We start from the raw sequence: 22,497 nt of genomic DNA on the forward strand, positions 1-22,497 counted from the left end.
GAGAGAAGAGTATAGGGGGTGTGGTTAAAGGTGAGTGAGAATAAAAGATCAGAATAAAGAACAGATCTATTTAATAAAAAAAAAACGATTATAAAAAATAAATTGGATCAGATCTATTTTAAAAAGTATACGAATATCTGTTCCTGTGATACAGAAAATGTTAAGTCAGAGCTATTGCTGGTTGACCGTGACATCGTGTAGACCAGTGGTTCCCAACCTATGGGTCGCGACCCAACCTATGGGTCGCCAAAGATCCACGATGGGTCGCGAAGCCCTCTTGATTTTAAGGGGTTTAATTTTAATACTATATATAGTCTAGGGTAAGCAAAATTCGCCGCGCTGCGCTGCGCTCTCTCTGTCTCTCTCTTTCTCTCTGGCGCGCGCGCGGGCGCTCTCTCCGGCAGCGCGGAGCTGAATTCAGCGCGAGGCTGAATATAATAATATAAGAATATAAAACTCAGTTTAGTTAAATAAATGAAAATGAGTGAGGGCCTGTAAAGTTAATCAATTATTGTCCAATATTTGGACAGGTTGAGGTTTTGGTGAGCTGTTTTACTGATTTGAAACTGAAACTGATATTATTCTTTTTTTTTGTTTGTTTGTTTTTATTTTATATAAATTATTTTTTATTCATTTTAAATAGTTGTATTATTTTATTGATCTAATTATTTTTTTCTTCATAAGATAAAAAATCCTTATGTTTTATGTATCAATTTTTCCTTTTTTACGTGTTTATTTTATTCATCTATAGTAAATGTCAGTTTTTATTTGTCATTTCTAAACCCCCCCACCCCACCACCCCCCCACCCCCACCCGATTATACACTTACATCTTTTACATTTGGGGGGGGAGGGGGGTTGGGTTATGTTGGGTCACCAAAGCTTACAATGGTAAAAATATGGGTCCCTGAAGAAAAAGGTTGGGAACCACTGGTGTAGACAGTTGAGAAGGGCTATACATATACACTGAATACAAAAAATAATAATAATTACTGACGTTTAAGATTGATTCCAACTTAACTTATAGTATGAAATTAATTTGCTTTGTTCTGATTTGAATTTGGTTGTTTGATTTGGTTTTAAGTTGGTCTGGACTAGTTTGTATTTTTCCGGTTTGGCTTTGGAATGGTTTGTTTTGGATTTTATCAGTTTTGGCTTAGTTTGGATTGGTTTGTTTGAGACTGTACCAAGACCTCGTTGTTTTGGTCTGCATCTGAGAATTATTTCTGTATTATTGCTTGCACAAATGATTCACAGAAAAGGTAAAAACTCCCCAGAATCTGATTTTGCCTTATTAAAAAGTGACATTAGTGTACCAGTAACCCAGTTTTGACCTTCCCACTCTGGCATAAGGAAACAATTGACAGTTTGATGAAAGAAGCAATATGCTTTAAAACACCTTTAATATTCAGAAAAGCCTGAAAAACAAACATAATCAAAAGAGGATTATCATATGTGCAGTAAAGTCATTGCTTTGGATAAATCACTTCACAGAAGGCTCCAGGGTTCTGTTCCAGTCCACAGGTTAGTTAAAAAAGGTATAATCCACAGTTTAGAAAGTTCCCCAGGGTTTCCCTGCTTTACACTGCTGAAACGTTTTAAAGTGCTATAATATGAAGAACTTATGAAGCGCCAAGTGAAGAACTATTTCAAATGCTGTAAAATGTTAGGATAGCAGAACTAAAAGCTGAGATACATCAGCAAAGCGAGGAAAAATAAAATCCCTCTACTCCTCCACTGAGCTTCAGATCAGAATATGTCTGCTAAATATCAAGGCTTTACATAATAATTCATACTGCCACTCTGGGGCAGCATCGTTCGGCAGCTGTGGTGAACAACAGGCGGATAAGGTACAAAGTAAAGCATGACACAGATACAAAAATAATAAGACAATTCCAAAGCCATCAAAAGTCCTTTTCTAGGGTTTCAAACCACTGTAATATTTAGCCTCCATTTTCAGAACCAAATCAGACTGGCTAGCTAGCTAAGTAGCACTAAGACATAATACTGTGAATAGTTCTGAATAGAAAGCTTAGCTTGGTTGGCTAGAATCCCTTTTAACAAATGAAAGCCCATTTCATCAGTAGAAAGCTTATTCATTTTAACTTTAGCTTTTAATTTAAATTGCAGCTTTTAATTCTAATCCCCTCATGTTTTGGGGGTTGTGTGTTTTGGATGGAGCTTTTTAAATATCATCTAGAATCCATACCAGATGGTTAGCTTAGCACAGCTAAACACTGAAGCTATGGCAAATAAGTAGTTATTTTAATAAAAACAGATATGCTTATTGTGAGTTCTCTTCAGTTGGACTCAACTTGTTAGCTGGGTCACCAAGCTAATAAAATTCCCAAACAACAAGCCATTTTAATTAAAACCTGATTTGCTGATTTGTTCGTTATTTGTATGCGTCACTTCTCTACTGGTAGAATGGGCAATCATGTGTTGTTAGCTAGGTACTTCTGTAGATTTGTGTTGCCTTATCATAAAGCTTAGGTTGTACAGATAATGCACCAGAGAAACACAGAATTATCACAAAAAATACATGAAAACATAAAAAACTGCTATATACCACTTATATATCATTTTATATTAGTAGTATAAACTCCAACAGAACACACAGACTAACCTAAAATAAGCTAAGCTAAAGTAAGCTGGCTAAGATGTGGTTAGTACAACATAAATCTGATGCTTTTTGACTAGTCAGAATGATCATTTAAGATATCTAAAAACACTACAAGGCAACTATGAACATTAGTTTACCTATTTTATCGTTTTTGTCGAAGTAGTGCTTTTCTTAAATAAGCTAATGGCCAATTTTAGCCATCTTTCCCCACTGACAGTCGGCAAAGTCAGAATTTTGGTCCCAAATATGGCAGCTAAGCAAAAAAAAATGCATGACTGAAACCCCAAAATTAGGACTGGATTAGTTTTACATAGGGAGGTGGGATAATGTAATTATTACCAGTATTTCTCAGTGATTTTAGTTCTGACCTCATGTTCTATTAATCCTGAGCTAATGAACATATGAGCAAACGTTCCATCAATTGCTATAGAATAAGAGTTTTCAATTTTTTTTTTTTCAAAGTTTAAGTACTTATCAGATGGGGGTTATTGCAGCTTTAGTTTAGTTACTGTGTACCATAGCCTGTAGCCTACATATGCATTATAAACATATAGTAATAATGATATTTTAGTTTGAAAATAGCAGTATAGTGGCATGTGGTGAGATGGGAGTAGCTACTCAATTTATGCACTGCAGTCACCACAAAGTCATTTGTACTGAGATTTCTTATCCTGTGTGTATCAGATATAAATTCTGACTTCCTCTAGTATAAATACATTACTCAATTTCCTCAAATAAAACTAACCCCTACTTAACAGTGCTAAATAGTGTTGGATTGGCTTGATTACGTCTATAGCATTCTGATTATGTTGTTGTTCTGTTATACACCTGCACATATCCCTGCAGGTGACAAGGCTCCAGAGAGTGGTTGCTGAGAAAGATCTATAAAGTGCAAAAAATTAGATGAAAACTGAGTTAAAATAACAGAAGTTAAAGAAAACTTAAACTCTGCCTTTAGTCACCTTAACTATGTACGGTTTCATATACATGGACATACCAAAAGTCATGGGACAGGAACTAGTATCACCTTTGGGTTATGTGGGCGGGCTCAAGTCTTTCACACTGATAATTCTAATCAAAGTGGCTGATCACAATCATTAACAACCTCTGTGCTATGAACTGTGGGTAGTAATGCCATCTTTTACATTATATTCCCATCCATCAGCACCTACTAACTCACTCCAACTCCAATAGTTCACCTGACCTTGCCAGGAGCATACTGACCAGTGTTCAGCCTCACTAAAAAGATAATACCTCACCACTTTGTGATCAATTAACATACTGCTAATCCATGACTTTTGGCATGTCAGTGTATTCTAGTTGTTTGCATTGATTAGAAAAGGCTTCAGTAAACAAACAAAGACCTACCTAAATTCCTTCTGTCCACTTTCCTACTTACACCTACCATCAATCTTCACATACAAGCATGAGTCCATTCAACAAATCAGGTTTCAGTTCCAGTTATGACACGTCCAATACAGAAGCTGCCTTTCAATTAAATGAATATGTATATGCATTCTTACCATTTAACATAATCAATAATATCTGTTCCCTTAAATATGTATTACTGCTACACACTGCACTTATATATTTATACATTTTTATGAGTGCGTTTACATGCACTTCATAATCAGTAAGTCAGTAATCCAATCAATACATTTACATAAACTATATAATCTGATTATTAAAGAAAACTGGATTACGAACATATCCTGATCAGTGTCATAACATTCCCCTTATAATCTGATTACTGCAGAACATCAAAGTTTCTCAGTAATCCAATCAATGTGTTTACATGCACTTTAGAATCTGATTACTGCAGAACATCAGAATGTGCAGACTGAGACATCCCAGAGTACTCCGGTTAGGAGCATACAGAAGCTAAGACTTTTAATTACTAAACTAAAATCCAGCTCTCTTGATCAGATTTCTAATCTGATCGAAGAAATCAAGAGCATGTTGTTTACATAACTACCTTAATAATAATCAGATAACTGCATTAATCAGATTATTAACAGATCTTTGACTGCATGAAAATACACTCCATGAAAAAGGTTCTAAAGCCTCTTTAGAAGAAAGCAGCTGTGATAGTATAGACTGTGTGTTATTGATTGTAAGGCAGCTCAATTAGTTACAGATCTATAGGATAATTGCATAATTCCCTGCAGTGCAGTGACAGCACTGCTGCATCACGTAAGAAACTAAATTACTGCAATAATAAGCTAAACTGAAAGTGCGCAGCGTCCAGCTCAGGGTAAATCTGTTAAACAGTACTACACAGCTACACTTAAACTAACAACACAAAAAGAAAATTGGTTTTAAAATGTCCTCTGATTAAATGAGCATTGCTCAATGTCTATTGACAGCATTTATATATATATATATTCAACAAAATATAGTCTTAAACACAGAACAGAGACATCAAATTAACCTGATTCATTACTGACCCCAGAAGCAGCCATTCAGCCGGAACATGTTTGATACCTTATTTTAATTAGTTGTAGCTTATGCTATGCTAACTATCACTGCTAATCCGGTCAAATATTTGATTAACATAATGGATCCTCACAGTGACATGTTTTTGTGTTTTTGGCATCTATGTAAACTCTGTAAATGGATGTATAAAATCAGATGATCAACTGCCATTTTCATACTTTTATACTTTGTTTTGTCTGCAATCATGACAACACAACTCTGATTGGTCGGCCAGAATTTAACTTATCCGACAACATTAATGTTTGTATTAACTTGATGTTCTTCTCATCCAAATTAAACTCGGTGTGATATACTATTAATAAACCAGTGTTTACCTTTAAAATTGTGAGTCTGAATAATTTTCATCTTAACAATCTGACTGTGTGAAAAACAGCATTCAAATGTGTGCTGGTATTCAGAACATGTGTTTTTTCATCTTTAAAAATCAGACCATCAAGATGGTCCTTTTTCTTTCAGAACTCAGTGCAAACGGACTTTTAGTCCAGTGTTTGTTAGCAATGTTAGCCTAGCATCTTTAATTCTACACTAAACACTTACAAATAGTATGCATGCTTTGGCTGGTTGGCTGTATAGGGGTTTGATGAGAAACCAGGTTAATTAGATGTTTTTCACTAAACTGCTCCTTCCTATTTACCACAAGGGAATAATTAAATTATTAAGGTGTAGTTGAATAAAGTAGTTCTGAGGAGAACCCATAAATCCTGTTTATCATAAAATGCTATTAATAACAGATTTTTGTGTTTGATGTTCCTATGGATTGTTCCAAACAAGAAAACAAAAGTTGGGAAATGTTCCTCATGACTAGTGAAGTAAACCTCAGCGATAATATTATAAAATAACTGAGCTATTCTTAGTGCCAGCACTAGATCATAGTCATAACAGTACAGTTTTAACCTACTTCCCCATTTGTTCTCCAAAGTCTGAGCAAAGGCCTTTTTATAACTTCTGATTATTCTTCTCACATCATCCAGCTCTGTGGTCTAAAGGCTACATACCAGCCTTTAGAGCCGTCCAATCACAGGATGTCTTCTTTTCAGCTAATTTCACTAATGTCCTGTGAGGTTTTTAAGATCACGTCTGTAATTAAATCCCAATCACAGCACAGTAAAGACCTGATTGCATTAATCTGAAAATCAGTCTGCCTCTGGGTCACGGCACCACTTTTTTTTTTTTTTTAAGAGAAAAGTGCCCATCTGAGACTCTTTAAGTCACTGGGTGTCCAGGCTAGCGGCGCATCCGTCACAAACCCGCACGGGGTGATCCCAGCCACGTGCTGGAACGGGCCGGTTCTGGGTGGAGCAGCCCCCACACACGCCCTGTCCGCACGCCCGGCAGTGGTGTTTGGGCACTGTGGAGGTGAAGTCTCTGGAGCACTGGTGACATGTTGTGATCTCGTGGTCCGGAACCCAATACTCAGGGCGAGCCACACCCTTTACAAAGCCTGCAGAGAGAGATACAGAGAGAGAGACTCTTATTTCCTTTTATTGTAAATTATTATTAATAATAATTGTTAATCCTGTAAATAACCCAAGTTCTGTTGTTGTAATTTTATATATGTAATCTTTGTTATGTTTTCTGTTATATGCTTTGGCAATAGTGTTGTTTATTATATTCATGCCAATAAAGTACTGTTGAACTGAACAGACAGAGAGAGAGAGAGATAGAGAGAGCCAAACAGAAAGAGACAGAGAGAGATACAGAGAAAGACAGAGATAGAGAGATACAGAGAGAGAGATAGATAGAGAGCCAGACAGACAGAAAGAGAGAGAGAGATGATTCGTTTTTTTTCTTTATTTGCCTTTTTTTATTACATTTACTTTTTAATCAGATTGTATGTGTATATATAAATATATATATATATATATATATGTGTGTATGTATGTATATATATGTGTGTATGTGTGTGTGTGTGTATGTGTGTTTATGTATACTCTTTTATATTTGTATGTTGTTGTACCCATTAATCTGTTTGTACTGTTTGTCTGAAATGCTTTGACAATACAAATGTAATTTTGTCATATCAATAAAGCAAACTGAACTATGAATTAGAGACAGATAGAGACAGACAGAGTGAGAGAGAGAGAGAGACAGACAGACAGAAAGAGAGAAACAGAGAAAGAGACAGAAAGAAAGAAAGAGGAGTCAATAATGGTCCTATGATGGTACCTTTCAAAACAACGTATTTTGGCAACAATGCAACCAACAATATCACTGAATTTAATGTTTTATGCCGCTGATATACTGGTAATAAAAATAGCACATAAATACAGCCACACACTTTTGCAGAGAAATGACTTTTAATTATTGAATTTTTAAACAATGGAACAGAAATAAAATCCTATACTGTACTATACTGCATGGTCATGCTCATGCATGGGGCAATTTGTGAGCTTGACCACATATCTAAATTCCACCCAGAATATTTTGTCGCCTACAGTGCACTGTTGGTGGACTTTTTAGTCCAGCAGTAAAATTGAGGTGTTTAAAAACTCCAGCAGAACTGCTGTATCTAAACCCCTTGTACCATCAGCATAACCCACACTAACACCTCATACACCACCATGCAAATCAGTGCTAAGAATAACGACCCACCCAGAAAAATAATAATAACATACTAAAAAATATACAGAGAAACAGATGATGAACTACAGTCTGTAATTATTATACAACTACAGAGCGAACTATAGGATCAGTGCAGCTAAAAAAATGGATACTGGGTGTAGACACAAAGAGGTGTCATAATTTTATGGTTAAGTATAATTTATATTGTATGAATGCTAAATGGTGTAAAGGTGTATCTGCAAAACGATTTATAAATGTCTGAATGAGTGTGAGCTTTCACAATAAAAGATTTTGGTGTTTTTTGCCTTTGACCATTACACCAAATACTACCACACTCTTACATAATTCAATTTCTGGGTTTATGTGAATAATAGTATGTGGAAAATATGGTTTAGTGTGTCAAATAAACAGCAGCATCATTATATAATATGATGTACTTGATATAGGTGATGTTATTGTTTGTGTTCTACAGTCAGGACACTCACAGAGAGGGTAGTCCACAGCATTGGAGACCAGGTCCAGTGTGGACTGGGCCACTTCCGTCACCCTGCGGGCCACCAGCGCCCGAGGCTCTGTCTGGGCAACTTCAGCAGCAAGAAAACAGACAATTTTACCTTAGTATATATATTTCATGGAGAAATACAGAATACACAATCACAATTTTTTTTTTTAGCATTGTATGTTTTTTTAAAGTGAAAATTATTTTACTTAAATTCTAGTGCAACTTCTTTTACTTAAAGTAAAATCTGATCTGATTTAACTGTGCAGCTGTACAAGTGCGGTTACCTCTAAATGATATGTACCTCTAGACCACAACTATTTTTGTTTGTCAAAAAAATAATAATAATTAATAATATTTTTGTCATAATACTGATGAATGATGAAATAACACTCTTTGAAAATGAATTAATTTATTATTAAAAATATTTAAACATTTTTTTTTTAATATTTTTAAATTACTTCAATAAACAAAACAAGTAAATAAAAAAAAAAAAACAGTTTTTAAACAGAATCTGCATAGCGACTCATTATATATGTATATGAACTAAATCTTGTTCTACACAAAGCTGATTAATCATACCTTGGCTGGATTGTGCAGCTCCTCCTTCCCGGTGGCATGCATCACACACCCTGACCGGGCTGCTGCCCCAGCCTTTCTCGGGTACGGGCATGCTGCGGGTGGAACAGGCCTGGCAGAACCCCTCCCCACACGAGCGGCAGTGGTGCTTCCTCTCCGCCTCCTCAAACACTCGCTTACAGCCATGGCATTCCTGCACAACAGGAGGGTCACCATTTAAAATAAAAAAAATAGCAGCTGCTGGGTGTCACATTTTGCAATCCCAAATCAGAAAAGGATGGCACTGTATGAAATTAATGCAGTGTTTCAAACATTTCCTTAACTTTTATTTGATTGCAGACAGACAGTAAGAACCTGAGATACTTCATGTTTCATTGAATCAACTCTTATTAATTTATTAATAAAGTACTACTAGTACTACTTATTTTTCCGGCCTTTACTTACTTTGCCCAGTCCCAACTTTTTTATAACGTGTTGCAGGTCCAAAATGCAGGAATTAATGTTTAATAATAAATAAAATTAACTTTATTAGATAAAACATGAAATCTCTCAAATTCTTACTGTCTGCAATAAAATAAAAGTCAAAGTGATCACTGCATTTTTATCTTCTTTGCACTTTCTAATTTGGCATTACAGTATCTCCTGCTCTGGTCCTGTATAGCTACAGGGCAGTAGGGGACTGGTATTTCTGTCAAACACAACAAATTTAACCCAGGATGATTTTCTTTATAACATAATTAGCTTAATTAGAGATGTTTTAAATGAAGAGACCGGACACTGGTTGCTACATGACTGGGAATTCTTGTAATGCTCAACATGGCATCTGTTTACAAGTCCCACCCTTCAAATAGAGCCAATCAGCTTGCTGATTATGCCACAAAATAGGCAGGTACAAAATGGACAAAATCATATTTTGGATTCTTCAGCACTTGGTTTGGCTGAAATTATATTTCCCATTATAAGAAGTAGTTTGGTGTTAGCATTCACTGTTGACCTCTACAACACACACACCCTCTACAACGCACACAGTCTACCACACACAAACACACACACCCTACCGTACAAAGGCTCGTTATTTCTTGTGAGCACAGTCTGCAGTGTGAAGAGCTCCCTTTGTTAATACACCTGGGTAATGCTGTTTGAGTTTGCTGTATTTGAATGCATCCTGCAGCTCATTTGATGAGTTAACTGGTATATGAGTAAACTCGTATTTTGATCATGATAAATATATTATTTATCGTACAGGCCTAAAGTAAACTTACTGTAATCTCAGCATTAGGTCTCCAGTACGGGGGGGCCACCTGGTCAGTGATCCAGGAAGTGACGGCTTTAGTGGGGCCGACGCTGTACTCCGCCATGGACTGAATGACATAGTTGACTCCATCCAGCACGCGCTGGGCAGCGTTCTGATGGTCAGTCTGGAAGGTTTCCGACTAGAAACAGTTAAAAATGAACATGAGTACGGCTGGGTATCAACACTCAATACAAAAAAGGCACCAACTGAAATGTTTCAGCACTACAAAAAAAAAAAAGTGCTTATTTTCGACATTTCGCATGCTAAAAGATGTGATTGACACTACTAATATAAATATAATTTAATTTTGCCAATATAATGCTTAATTTAAATGCAAATACTGATTATTATTCTCTAAATAATATGTACACTATTTATCAATATTTATACTGGTGATTTTAATATTTTTGTTTGTTTCAAGTCATTAAAAATGATTTAAAAAAATATAGTTTCCATTAATATATTGAACAAACAATTATTATCTCTTAAGAAGTGCAGATAAGTACAATATAAGGCTTTTACAAACATTTTTGAAAAATGCCAAATATTTTTTATCATCATTATTGTCATAATTATAAAAACATATTGTGAATTATTGACTATTTTATGCTCTTGTTTCTTAAAAACTACTTTAAAAAATTTAAGCACAAGTAATGCTGCTGTTTTCAATAAAGCGCCACAAACAAAATGCTCATTGTTTGTTACAACTAGATCTAAAAAGATGGAGCCTCTAATGATGACAGTATGAGAATGAGATTACTCATGTCTGCTGTTTTTTTTTATTTAAGAAAAATGTTTTGAAAAAGTATTACTTGAGTATCTGTATTAAATTTAAAGTATCGTATTGTTATTATTTAAAACTGATTTTTAACCGATACCCAGCTCTAAACAAGTGTCCTGTACGTTTGAGGACAGTGAGTTATGGTATAATTGAAGTAAAGGAAGTGCTAAGCCCTACCCCCATCCAGACGTGCTTGACCTCAGGACGCACCACGCTGCTCTCAGGGTCTTGGTTCCCCATCCAGTACTGTCTGCTCCGGTAGATAATGCCGCAGTTGGGACACTCCAGCACATATCTGCACAGGAAAAGAGTTTACAGTAAATAATCCAAACAGAGTAAGACCTAGTGTCTGTGGGCAGAACCTGTGTAAGAACTTACCCGGACCAGGCATACTTGGCCAGACCCAGCCACTGGTTGTCTGTAGAGGCTGACGTTTTGGGAATGACTATCACCTCCCTCCCTCCCTCATAGCATCTCTACAGTGAGAAAAGCACAGGTATATCAGGGTCCATCTCAGTGCTCTGATGGAAATCCTGTATTATTTAACTGACTAATGAACACAATGTTAAATTACCTTGCAGATGAGGACCTTGTTATTGTACTGATGGGCGTACTGGCAAAGTCCATCAGCCATATGTGGCACTCTGTCTTTCTGGTGGTTCATTCCGTTCTTACACCGAACGCTAAATGAAAAAAAAAAGAAAGAAATTAATTTAGCATAAAAAACTCTGTCACACTAATTGGCCTGACTTTGCACCTTAATCACAATGCACAAGTAGCTCTACTTGTCTCTAAATGCAAATATTATTTGGTAGAAAATGTAAAAAATAAAATAAAAATAAATGAAAACAATAAATAATTTCTACCAAAAAAATTACCTTTTTACTGACGCAGTCACTGAGGTAAATGTATGATTGGAATAGCACTGCTAGAGTATATTTATTAGGGGTGTGGGAAATGTTTGATTCTTATATGCATCTTGATTCGGATGTGTAAGACACTGAATCGAAAAACAAATCAGAGCTACCAGCATGTAGCTACACATTTTGTGTAACAGCCATGCTTTTTCCACTCCATGTACTTAAGTATGCATATTGTTTGATCTCGCATTTCCCTCATGTTTTCACAAATTTGAGTGTGTGTGAGAGTGTTCACGGCCGCTCACACTGTGGCACTGTTCGTGTTTAGCACAAACTAATAATAAGCAGATACACTTAATTTAGTGTATTTTCTGTATTAAAGCTCCTGGTTAAACTCAGCACATTACAATATGCTTATAAAATGCATCAAAACTAATACTTTAATCATACACAGATCAAACACAGATCAAACACAACATTAAAACCAGCTATGAACATACATTACACTGGTCAGCCAGAACATCATAACCTAATTTTTGTTTCTGCTTTCCTTATAGCTGGTTTTATTATTACCCTTACAACATTAATCCTAGATTTTTATATAAATCATGTGATTAATTGAAATAACTATGATTGTTTACATTAAATAAAAATAATGTGAAAAGGCCTATTGCAGATTTATTATGGATTATTACAGATATTTTACTTTACAAGTAATAATGAGTCACACAATGGGGAAAAATAAATCCTAGATTAAGATGCATCAAGACGCTTAATAATCATTCTATAATTGCTTTGCCGAATCTGAATCATAATCGAAATCCAATTGTAAGGTGCCTAGAGATTCCCACCCCTATTATTTAGAATTACAATAGCACTGCTGAGGTAAATGTATTGTGCTTTGTTGGTTTGTCTGTTGTAAATATAAAAGGTAAAGCTGTTCATTAAATACTTTTTACTAAACTAAAGCTTTGCACATTCTTTGTAAATTTATTTAACTAAAAAAAACGTTCAGTGTTTGGTATTTAGCCTTTGGTCAAATGTTTTATTTTGTTTAGTTTCAGCCTCAAATTTGTAATTAAAACATAAAAAAAGAATTAAGGACATTATGAAAGATCACACTGCATTCACACACACATGCATGTTTTCCTTAGCTAATCTAAAAGCTGTTTTACCGACAGCTGTGTGATTCCTGCTACTGACCTCCAAAGCTCAGCTAAAACAGTGCTAATAAAATCAGTGCATGATGCAACCTTGTGAAATCACCAGCACTGAACTGAACTACCCAATGCAGCACATTTACTCAGATCTCACAAACCTCCTGTCCAGCCAGCACGCACTGACTCAGCACAACCCACAGAGCCTGCACGTACCTGCAGCTGAGGCAGACCGAGGGGCAGGTGAAATATTCGTCAGGAAAGAAGGAGTACATGCTGATTTTGTCGTCGGAGATCTCTCCACAGAACCGCTCACTCAGGGCCTGAAACAGAAATTCAATTTAAATTTAATTTTCAAGTTAATTTACAGAGCGTTTAGGTATGTCAGTGCAACATTTATCATTTTTGTTTTATACTTTATACTTTTATACTGTATACCTCATTATTTCATTATCCCATGTCAGAAGAGTTTCATTGTATTTCAATTGAGTATAACAGAGCAGAATATCACAGGGAATCTTACAATACAATATTATCACAATACTGTGACTGTGTGATACTCGATACATCACAAGATAATTCTTTACGATACTTCACAGCATCTGTGTTACTGAAGAGGATAAAATACTCCTAAATAATAAAATACCGGGATTATTATGGATTTATTGGTGTCAGTTTCACAAAATTTAACAACCAATATTCTTTGCACAGTCACCCTATTCATTTGATTATAGCGCCACCATGTGGAGTAATGAAGCAGTAAGTCTAATTAGGGAGTTAAGAGTGCCCAAATTTTAATTCAAATATCAATATTTGTATAGCAAATGTATAGCAAACGAAAAAGTGTATTTAATCTTGTATAATCCAACTTATACTTGTTACAAAATGTAAAAATAGAAATATCAAAAAACATAAAAAACTAAAAGATTCAGTTCATATTTTTTCTTAAAATTCAAAAAAATAGAAAATCAAATGAAAACCCATTCTATTTTTGCAAAACTGGACAAAACTGAATAGTTAAGTTTTACATCTACATTTTATTTCGATCTTATCCTCACATGGTCAATCAATGTAACTGATAAATGTTACACTGACCCAGTACGTGTTTTACCCTCCGGTGTAGTACAGGTCTGGTTTAAATGCTGTAAAGAAGCAGAGTTTTACCTGCAGGGCGCTGTAGACGATGGCAGGCTGCCGGGGGGCTCGAGACGCCGTGTTCTTCACCTGCTGCCGGATGACTTCCAGTAGCTGGGAGTAGTCTGTGGGGGGCGTGATGGTTTGGGTTCCCACGTACTGAACCGAGCTGAAGGCTTCAGTACCCTGACCCAGGTCGTGGAAACGCTTCTGAAGCAGTACGTCTGCTGGGCCTGAGCTGTCTGCAGGAGGGGACAAAAGCTCTTACTACTCTCTACAGCGAAGCATCCACTAGCATTCGCTCACCAGTGTACTAAAATTGTGGGCCTAAATTGTATAATGATATTTCAGGTATTTTTACGTTAATACTGTAGGCGATATGACAAACGACTACAAAATTGTGTAGGAATTTTAAAAGCACACTATTACAACAAAGTGATTGTTAAAGTCTATGTGAATGTTGCATTAATTTCACCAAAAACATAAAACTGCTACTGCATGTCTGAAGTATTATAGAAATCACCTTCAGCAGAAGCAACAGCAGCTTCTCTATCAATAAGATGGAGATGTATCTTCTGAAATACTAGAAACTGCTGTTTACTGTGGGTGAAGAAATGCACAGCAGGATTTGCTGTTCGATTTTACTGCACTGATTTTTGGATCAATACTAAAAATGTTTTTAAACAGAGAACTAGATAGACTGTTAACATTTCAAAATATACTTTCAGGTTATAGGCTACGTTCACACAGCAGGTGAAAGTGGCTCAAATCTGACCTTTTTGGTCATATGTGACACAGGGGTGTGAACAACAAATACAGGCTGAATCTGATATTTTGCGTTTTGATTCAGGTACATTAGAGGACAAATAATCAGAATATAAATTCTTAAAATGACAGAAATGAAAACACTCTTAGAGGCTGATTTATACTTTTGTGTAGATGATACAAACAGGTTATGACATGTAATAAAAACATAAAACCCACTGTTGTGTTGCATAAGACAAACATTATAGTACAAAACAAGCTACAGGAACATTTTCATTTTCACTTTGGCAGTTTCTGTTTTTTTCCAGTGTAATTCCTCACCGTGGCCCAGCAGCTGAGTGCGAGAGGTCTCCTGGAACACCACCACCGCTGGTCCAAGGTTAGAGATGGGCACGTCCAGCCCGCAGCGGTTGGAAAGGGCGCGCAGCTGGGGGGTGAAGTGCTTCAGGTAGGCAGCTGAGGCGCTCCCCAGGAACTGAAAGAGGTCATTGTGCAGCCGCTCGGCCCGAGTCCGGTACACGGCGATGTCAGACACGGCCAGCACCTTCAGCAGCATGCGCATACGCTGGTTCTGCTGCGTGGAGGCGCCCAGCAAGCCCTCTGTGTCCAGAACCACCAAACCCAGGCGCTGGTCATAGGCGGCCCACACTCCGATGGTGCAGGAGTTAGGGGAAGGAGACGTGGCGAAAACCTCCTCGCCATCGAAAAGCACGTGGTTGAGCGTGTGCGATTTTCCATCACCCGTGTTGCCAAAGATGGACAGCACTTTGACTCCTTGGCTGCCATTACAACCCAGCTTCTGCAGGAAGTGAGCTTCATCCTTCACCTGTGAGACAGAGAAAGGGAGACAACCATATTTGTGTTACTTTAGTGACGGGTTCTTCAATACCAGACCAGGAGGCCTAGTGTCCAATATAGTTTTGGAATTTCACCATCCTTATGCATACTAACATAACAGTTCTGGGTTACTTAGGTGGATCTCAGACTTGGAAGTCTGCACAAAACCATGGTTCATGTCTTTGTTACACTGTATGTATGTGTATATATATATATATATATATATATATATATATATATATATATATATATATATATATATATATATATATAGTCTGTTTAATTTCAGTTTCGGTTTCACACTGCAGTTTAGTGAGTGCACTAAACAACTTTACTACATCATATAGTTATCAGCTATGTTGGTGGAGTCTCTCTAAGCTGCATATAAATAACTGGTTTGTAGAGTTTTAATTATGGGTTCGGAGAGTTGCTTTGCCAGGTGACGAATTCTAGCTCTCTTTCAAAATCCAACTTCTCTTCACATACACACTTTCTCCCCACAGCAGAATGAGTGCAACAGATTCTCCTCAGATTCCTTTTATTTCTGTTTGTTAATAAGGGTTCATCTATAGTAACAGGAAATAAATACATTCCCACTCTGTGTTTGTGTTCATAGTACTGCTGCGTGACAAACCTGCAAACCAAGGGGAGAAGCATTTCGGCACAACACAAGTTTTTTTACCTCTATTTTGTTTAAACATTGACTCAACTTCTGATAATTGGTGCAAAAGATCGAGACCAACTAGCAGTTTTACACTGCAGACAAACTATGGGTCCATAGATCTTAACCAAGGTCACCTCTTTCGGTCCGAAAAAACTCTGGTCCTTTGATCTGCCCCATAGTTTTGGCCTCCTTTCATACCTGCTTTGGTTCAGACCCAAACAGAAAAGAAATGAGAATCCGGACCAAACAAAGTAGGTGTGAAAAAACCTATAGATCACACACTGCTGGTTTCCTGTTAGTTTCCAAAATTCAAAATTTAGTTGTCAGCAGGGGGAACTCTGGAATAACCTTCCAGAATTTATTGGGGACTCACAGTCTCAATTTTAAGTCTGGACTGAAAACGTACTTGTTTAGTTCAGCTTTTTGGAGATGTTTCCCCTTAGATTAAGGCTGCAGATCCAGGGGTTCATGGTCATAGGATATTATGGTAAAACGAGATGCTGGTGCATTTGTTCCACTACAACACACTGAATGCACTCACTCAGGTTTGCTGATGATGGAGTGGGTGGATGCCAGTGTCTCAGGGTGTCTCCCTGTCTATGTTACCATCTGGCTCTCACTATTTAGTTAGGCGGTTATATTCAGATCTGCCGGAGTCATTTACTACACTCTGATAATATTTTATATTCTCAGTTCTCCATCAATCCAGTCTAAACTAGTTCTATCTCTCTGCCATCCTGTGAGTTTCTGACTGCTCACAAGACATTGATAGAAGTCTCTGGAAGTCAGGTTTCCCTCTCACCCACCACAGATCAGCTGCCACCACCCAACTGCCCTGGAATAGAGGTTTATATTAACTTTAACTAGCAATTTTCTAACTGCTTCCACTGTTGGTAGGGCTATTAACCTGAATATATTAGAGCTATGTGGATACATAATTTATCATTAATTTATAAGTAGTCTTTTTAGAGGAGGATGGGTCTGTGAGCCATCCACCTCTGAGGGAGTTTTTAGTTTTCTCTGTTGCTCGCTGGGGGTTCTATGTTTTATGCTCTATGTTTCTTTGTCCTGATATCACATTTCTCTCATAATATTTTATATGGTACATACAGTGGTATGAGAAAGTGTTTGCGCCCTTCATGATAACATTTTTTGCATGTTACTCTTAAACGTTTCCAATCATCGAAGAAATTTAAATATTAGTCAAGACAAGACAACACAAGTAAACATACAAAAAAAAAATCCAAACCTACATAGCTCTGTGTGAAAAAAGGGGTATGCCCCCTTAGTTAAAAAAATAACTTAACTGTGATTTATCACAACCGAGTTAAATTTCTCTAGCCACATCCAGGCCTGATTATTGACACACCTGTTCTCAATCAAGAAGGAACTGAACGCCTCACTTCCCTCAGTTAAGATCAGCATTCATGACTCCACCATATAAAAGAGATTGGGCGAAAATGGATGAATGCATGGCATGTCAGAGTGCCAAGACAAAACCACTGCTGAGCAAAAAGAACATTAAGACTTGTCTCAATTTTGAAACATCTTGATGATACCTAAACTTTTAGGTAAGTTTATTTTTTGGAAGGTGTGTTTTCATTTATATCTGGCATAAATAGTAACACTGAAAATCATACCTACAGTAAAACATGATGGTGGTAGTGTGATGCAGCTTCAGGACTAGGTGGACTTGTTGTGATAAATGGAACCATTAATTCCGTTGTCTACCAAAAAGTCCTGAAGGAAAATGTTCGGATCTGTTTGTGACTCGAGCTGAAATTAACTTGGTTTCTGCAGCAGGACAATGACAAAAAACACACCAGCAACAAGACTTTGGAGTGACTTAGTCAAAGTCCTAACCTGAATCCTATTGAAATGCTGTGGTAGTTCATGCTGGAAAACCCTCCAATGTGGTGAAATTAAAACAATTAAATAACAACCAGATACATTTCTTTGATGATCTTAAACATTTAAGAGACAAACATGCAAAAAGAAAAAAAAAATCATGAAGGGGCAAATACTTTTTCACACCACTGTACATTTACAGGGGTTGGACTAGGCCTGGACAATAATTCGATATCGGTATTTATCGCGATAAGAAATGTTTCAATAACGGTGATATAATTTCTGTGGCATATCGGTATGTATTATTTACAGAATCTATCACAGACAGGCGTTTTAGCGGCGTCAGTTCACTGCAGAGCTGAACGCTATCACCCTCCGTAGAACGGATCTCGGCCGCATCTAAAACGATGAAGCGAAACCGACCTTAACCGAGCGGACCTCGGCTCCGCATCTAGAATGTCCCGCGATGAAGCTCGGCTGCGCTCCGGTCCGGTCTGTTCCACCACTTCAAGCTGTTTCACTACACACAGTATCTGAGGCACTTTTGTAGTTTATGTTGTATCTAAGTTATTTATAGTTGATGTTTGTTTATTTGACGGGGATATCATGTTCCCTTTATATATATAAAGGCTTTTTGTATTCCATAAGGTTAACCTGGTTAAAGCACTTTTGTTTTGATCTGTTAAATATGTATACACAAGAATAAGAAGCTCTGCCTCTGTTGTAATGTAAAGTTATTTATATTGGTAATATGTATATAGCTTATAGGTTTGTGTTTGACAGATATGTCATGTTTTTATTTTGCTATATGCAAATAAAAGTGAGCATTGATTTATTCTGACCATTTTTTATTTCTAAAGTACTATACAGTTTTTGTGAGAGGAGGCTTCAAAGACTTACATTAAAATTTCAGACAGTACTGTACAGATTTCCATTGCAGGGATTCTTAGCAGTTTTTCTGAGTATTTATATCGATATCGAAATTATATCGTATCGACCGCAATTAAGGAATATATTGTGATATAAATTTTGGCCATATTGTCCAGCACTAGGTTGGACAATAAAAAAATGAAACACCTGTCATTTTAGTGTGGGAGGTTTCATGGCTAAATTGGACTACCCTGGTGGCCAATCTTCACTAATTGCACATTGCACCAGTAAGGGCAGAAAATATTGCACATCAACTATCCTGTTTCCACCAGAAATGTCCGTCGGGACAATAAATTATTGTGATCTAAAACCCAGTGTTTCAGTTTCATTGTCCAACCTCTGTACATGCAGTGTAGTAAAGGAAAACTAATTAGTGAACCTGTGTTTAAAGCTAGTTTTACTTAAATTTAAATATCAATCTTAAATCTTTAAGCTCAAGCTTAAACTTCAACATATTTGTAAAACACTATTTAATGCACATGGTTCTAGGTAATAGTCTAGAGTGTTTTGTTTTTATGATAATAAACAGTTATAAAAATTATAATAGGATATACATTTTTGGATAGGATTTTTGTTACCTTTATATCCATATTTACATAAATTTGAGGGCAAACATTTTTGTACTTTTATTTAATTGGAGGACTAAAGAAATTTCCAAATCCCTGGGCCTTAAGAATATGCTTGGTTTCATAGAAGATAAAAACATAATTTTCTCCAAATGTCATGAACTTTAAAATGAAAGTAATTTTGCAGCATTTCTATTGGAATTTGGAGTGTACATTTCAATAGCATTCATTTATTGTGCAACACACTGACATCGGGATATCCAACATTGTTATTACACTTAGAATTTTTCCCCAACTGTTCTTATTAACTACCTACATAGCCAAACACACATTCAATAGTAATAATAAGATGAGACAAGAACACTGTGTTTTGTTAGCATAGCTAGCTAGCAGCCTGGTGGTTCACTTAGTTCTTGTCCTGTAAGCTTAGTTTATCTTAGATTAGCATAAATCCAAAACATGGACACTTTGCTTTCGATATAAACTCTATTTAACCCAACAATCAAAAGCCTGGTGGCTGCTTTAGTAGTGGAAATCTTATGGCAATTACACTTAAATGCTATTGCCATCGAGGTATTACTCAGTGTTAAGAATATATTTATTTCACTAGCTAACCAGCTAGTTTCACCGCATTTATCTTATCTATGCTATGTTACTTTTACAAACTTTCATCAATTGTAACTTTCTCCAGAACTAAAGCCTCCTGTATCAGTTGTCAGTAGTTAAGTTTACTACAGTCTTTTATCTAAGTTAATCCTTAGGTTAACTTTTTTTTGATCAACTAGGTACACACAAACAAACACACTGTTAAAAAAAAGAAGAGAAGGCAAGAATACTGTGCTTTGTTTGTTTGTTAGCATAGCTAGCAGCCTAGAGACTCACATGGTTCATGTACTACTGTACGCCTGCTTAGCTTAGCATAGCTAGCTACAAAACAGTGACATGTTTTTACACCATTTAAAGTCTGTTTCTATTCCACCGTGATTAACGTATTTGTGCCACTCGCCTGTGAGCTAGGTTTGTTTTTCTACACTTTCTCCAGAACTTAAGCTTCCTGTATCTGTGCTTGCCTTGCTTAGTTCTAGATAATTCCCTCTGTGATCAATAAAATATCTAACCTATCTAGTTAGTTATCTATCTAGTTATCAGTAAGTTGAGTAGTTAACGCAATACTCTAATACATCCGTAATAACAAGGTTTACTAGCGAATCTACACACCCAAACACATACTGACTACAATTAAAGGATTGCAAGATATGTGCTTTGTTAGCATAGCTAATTAACACACTACTGGTTTATGTAACTGTGCGCTTATCTAAATTACTGTAAGCTACTCTTTGTCCCTAGGCTACTGCAGGCGTAGTTTAGCTTAGCATAGCTAGCTACAAAACATTTACTTGTTTTTACACCATTTAAAAAGTCTTTTTAAACTAAGAAACAAAACATGACAGCTAGCTTACTGACTGGGGAGAACCTTGTGGAAACTACACAAAATACTGTCACATGTCCCTCTGTAATTATAAGTATTTATCTACACAACCAAACACTGTCTAAAAAAAGAAGATGGCAAGAATACAGTGCTTTGTTTGTTAGCATAGCTAGCAGCCTAGAGACTCACATGGTTGCTTAGCTTAGCTAGCTACAAAACAGTGACATGTTTTTACACCATTTAAAGTCTGTTTAAACTAACAGACACCTATTCCTCCGTGATTAACGTATTTGTCATTCGCCTGTGAGCTAAATCTGTTTTCTAGACTTTCTTCAGAACTCAAAACTCTAGTATCTTCTTGCTTTGTTTAGTTGTCAGTAAGACAGTTGAACTAACCTAGCTAGCACTACAGTCTAACAAATCCTTAATAATTAGATTAACTAGGTTAGCTATGTTACTAGTTTTAAATAACTTTGTTAGCATAGCTACCTAGCACAGTATTGGTTAACATTAATGTCTTGCACGCTTACCGAAGCTACTACTTAGTTTAGCTTAGCTTAGCATAGCTAACCTAGTGACAAAACACTGACTTGTTTTTACACCATTTAAAGTCTGTTTAAACTAACAAACACAACCTGACAGCTTGCTTAGAGACTGGGGAGAACTGTGTGGCAGCTACACAAAATACTGTCACATGTCCCTCTGAAATCAAATGTATTTATTTTCAGCGTATTTCGTTATTATCTCCCCACAGCTCAGTTAGCCTAGCCTGGCTATTGTTGACATGCACCCTAGATGACGTTCTGAGGGCTCGCTTTAGCTAACTTACCTGCAGAGCTTCGCTTCCATCCACTAAGAGGAAACTCCGGCCTTCCCGCTCCTTCTCCTCTTTCTTGGACGGCGGACCCAGAGAGACCTCTTCCATCTCCTTCAGCAGCATCTCCGACATGTCTGTGAGGAGGAGGATAAAGATGAAGGCAGGGTATCGTACATGAAAGGCGAGTTAGTGAGGGAACTTCACCGCACGGTAGTGTCCGCGGTGCCCGCTCCCTCTGCTCTGCTCTTCCGCGCTCTGTAGGGCGCAGACTGAGGGGCTGAGGGCGGGAAATGTGACACAGCCTCCTGCTGACTGCACTCCAGATGATAATCCAGCTCTGGGAAGTACCTAAAGTTAAGGCCGTAATACTTTATGGAGACCTAAAATTGGGGGATTTACTGCCATTTAACATTAAACATTAAAGACATTTGGCAATTTAAATGTCTCTTTTCATTTGTATGCTGATGATACTCAGATTTATTTAGCAGTATACATAAATGACATTGGGACACTGGCCAATCTTACAAACTATGTGACAGCTATTAAAGTCTGGATGTCTCAGAACTTTCCCAGGTTGAGTGGGGACCAGACAGATGTCCTTATCGTGGGAGGATGTGTCCAATAAGGTGCAGTTAGACCTTGATTATGCTGGGCTGA

General features: G+C 36.9%; 1 protein-coding gene across 1 annotated transcript; it reads right to left on the reverse strand.

Annotated features, from left to right (window-relative positions):
• Positions 1-1,385: 1,385 nt before the first annotated feature.
• si:ch211-11n16.2 (zinc finger FYVE domain-containing protein 1) lies at positions 1,386-22,099 on the reverse strand. Its single transcript, XM_007234519.4, has 11 exons — positions 21,853-22,099; positions 15,071-15,575; positions 14,015-14,226; positions 13,067-13,173; positions 11,408-11,516; positions 11,212-11,309; positions 11,011-11,128; positions 10,021-10,191; positions 8,762-8,951; positions 8,166-8,264; positions 1,386-6,559 (listed from the first exon to the last, which is right to left on the reverse strand). Exons 1-11 carry the CDS (start codon positions 21,970-21,972, stop codon positions 6,327-6,329), a joined length of 1,962 nt encoding a protein of 653 aa, XP_007234581.2. The 5' UTR covers positions 21,973-22,099; the 3' UTR covers positions 1,386-6,326.
• Positions 22,100-22,497: the final 398 nt, after the last annotated feature.

The sequence above is a fragment of the Astyanax mexicanus genome, chromosome 18 (assembly GCF_023375975.1).
Source record: "Astyanax mexicanus isolate ESR-SI-001 chromosome 18, AstMex3_surface, whole genome shotgun sequence".
Classification (NCBI taxonomy): Eukaryota; Metazoa; Chordata; class Actinopteri; order Characiformes; family Acestrorhamphidae; genus Astyanax; species Astyanax mexicanus.

Coding starts and splice junctions, on each gene's coding strand:
- si:ch211-11n16.2 (XM_007234519.4), bottom strand. CDS start 21,972: ATGTCGGAGATGCTGCTGAAGGAGATGGAAGAGGTCTCTCTGGGTCCG. Junction 13,174..14,014: donor TCGTCTACAGCGCCCTGCAG/GTAAAACTCTGC, acceptor TTTCTGTTTCAG/GCCCTGAGTGAGCGGTTCTG. Junction 11,129..11,211: donor GCCAAGTATGCCTGGTCCGG/GTAAGTTCTTAC, acceptor TTTCCTGTGCAG/ATATGTGCTGGAGTGTCCCA.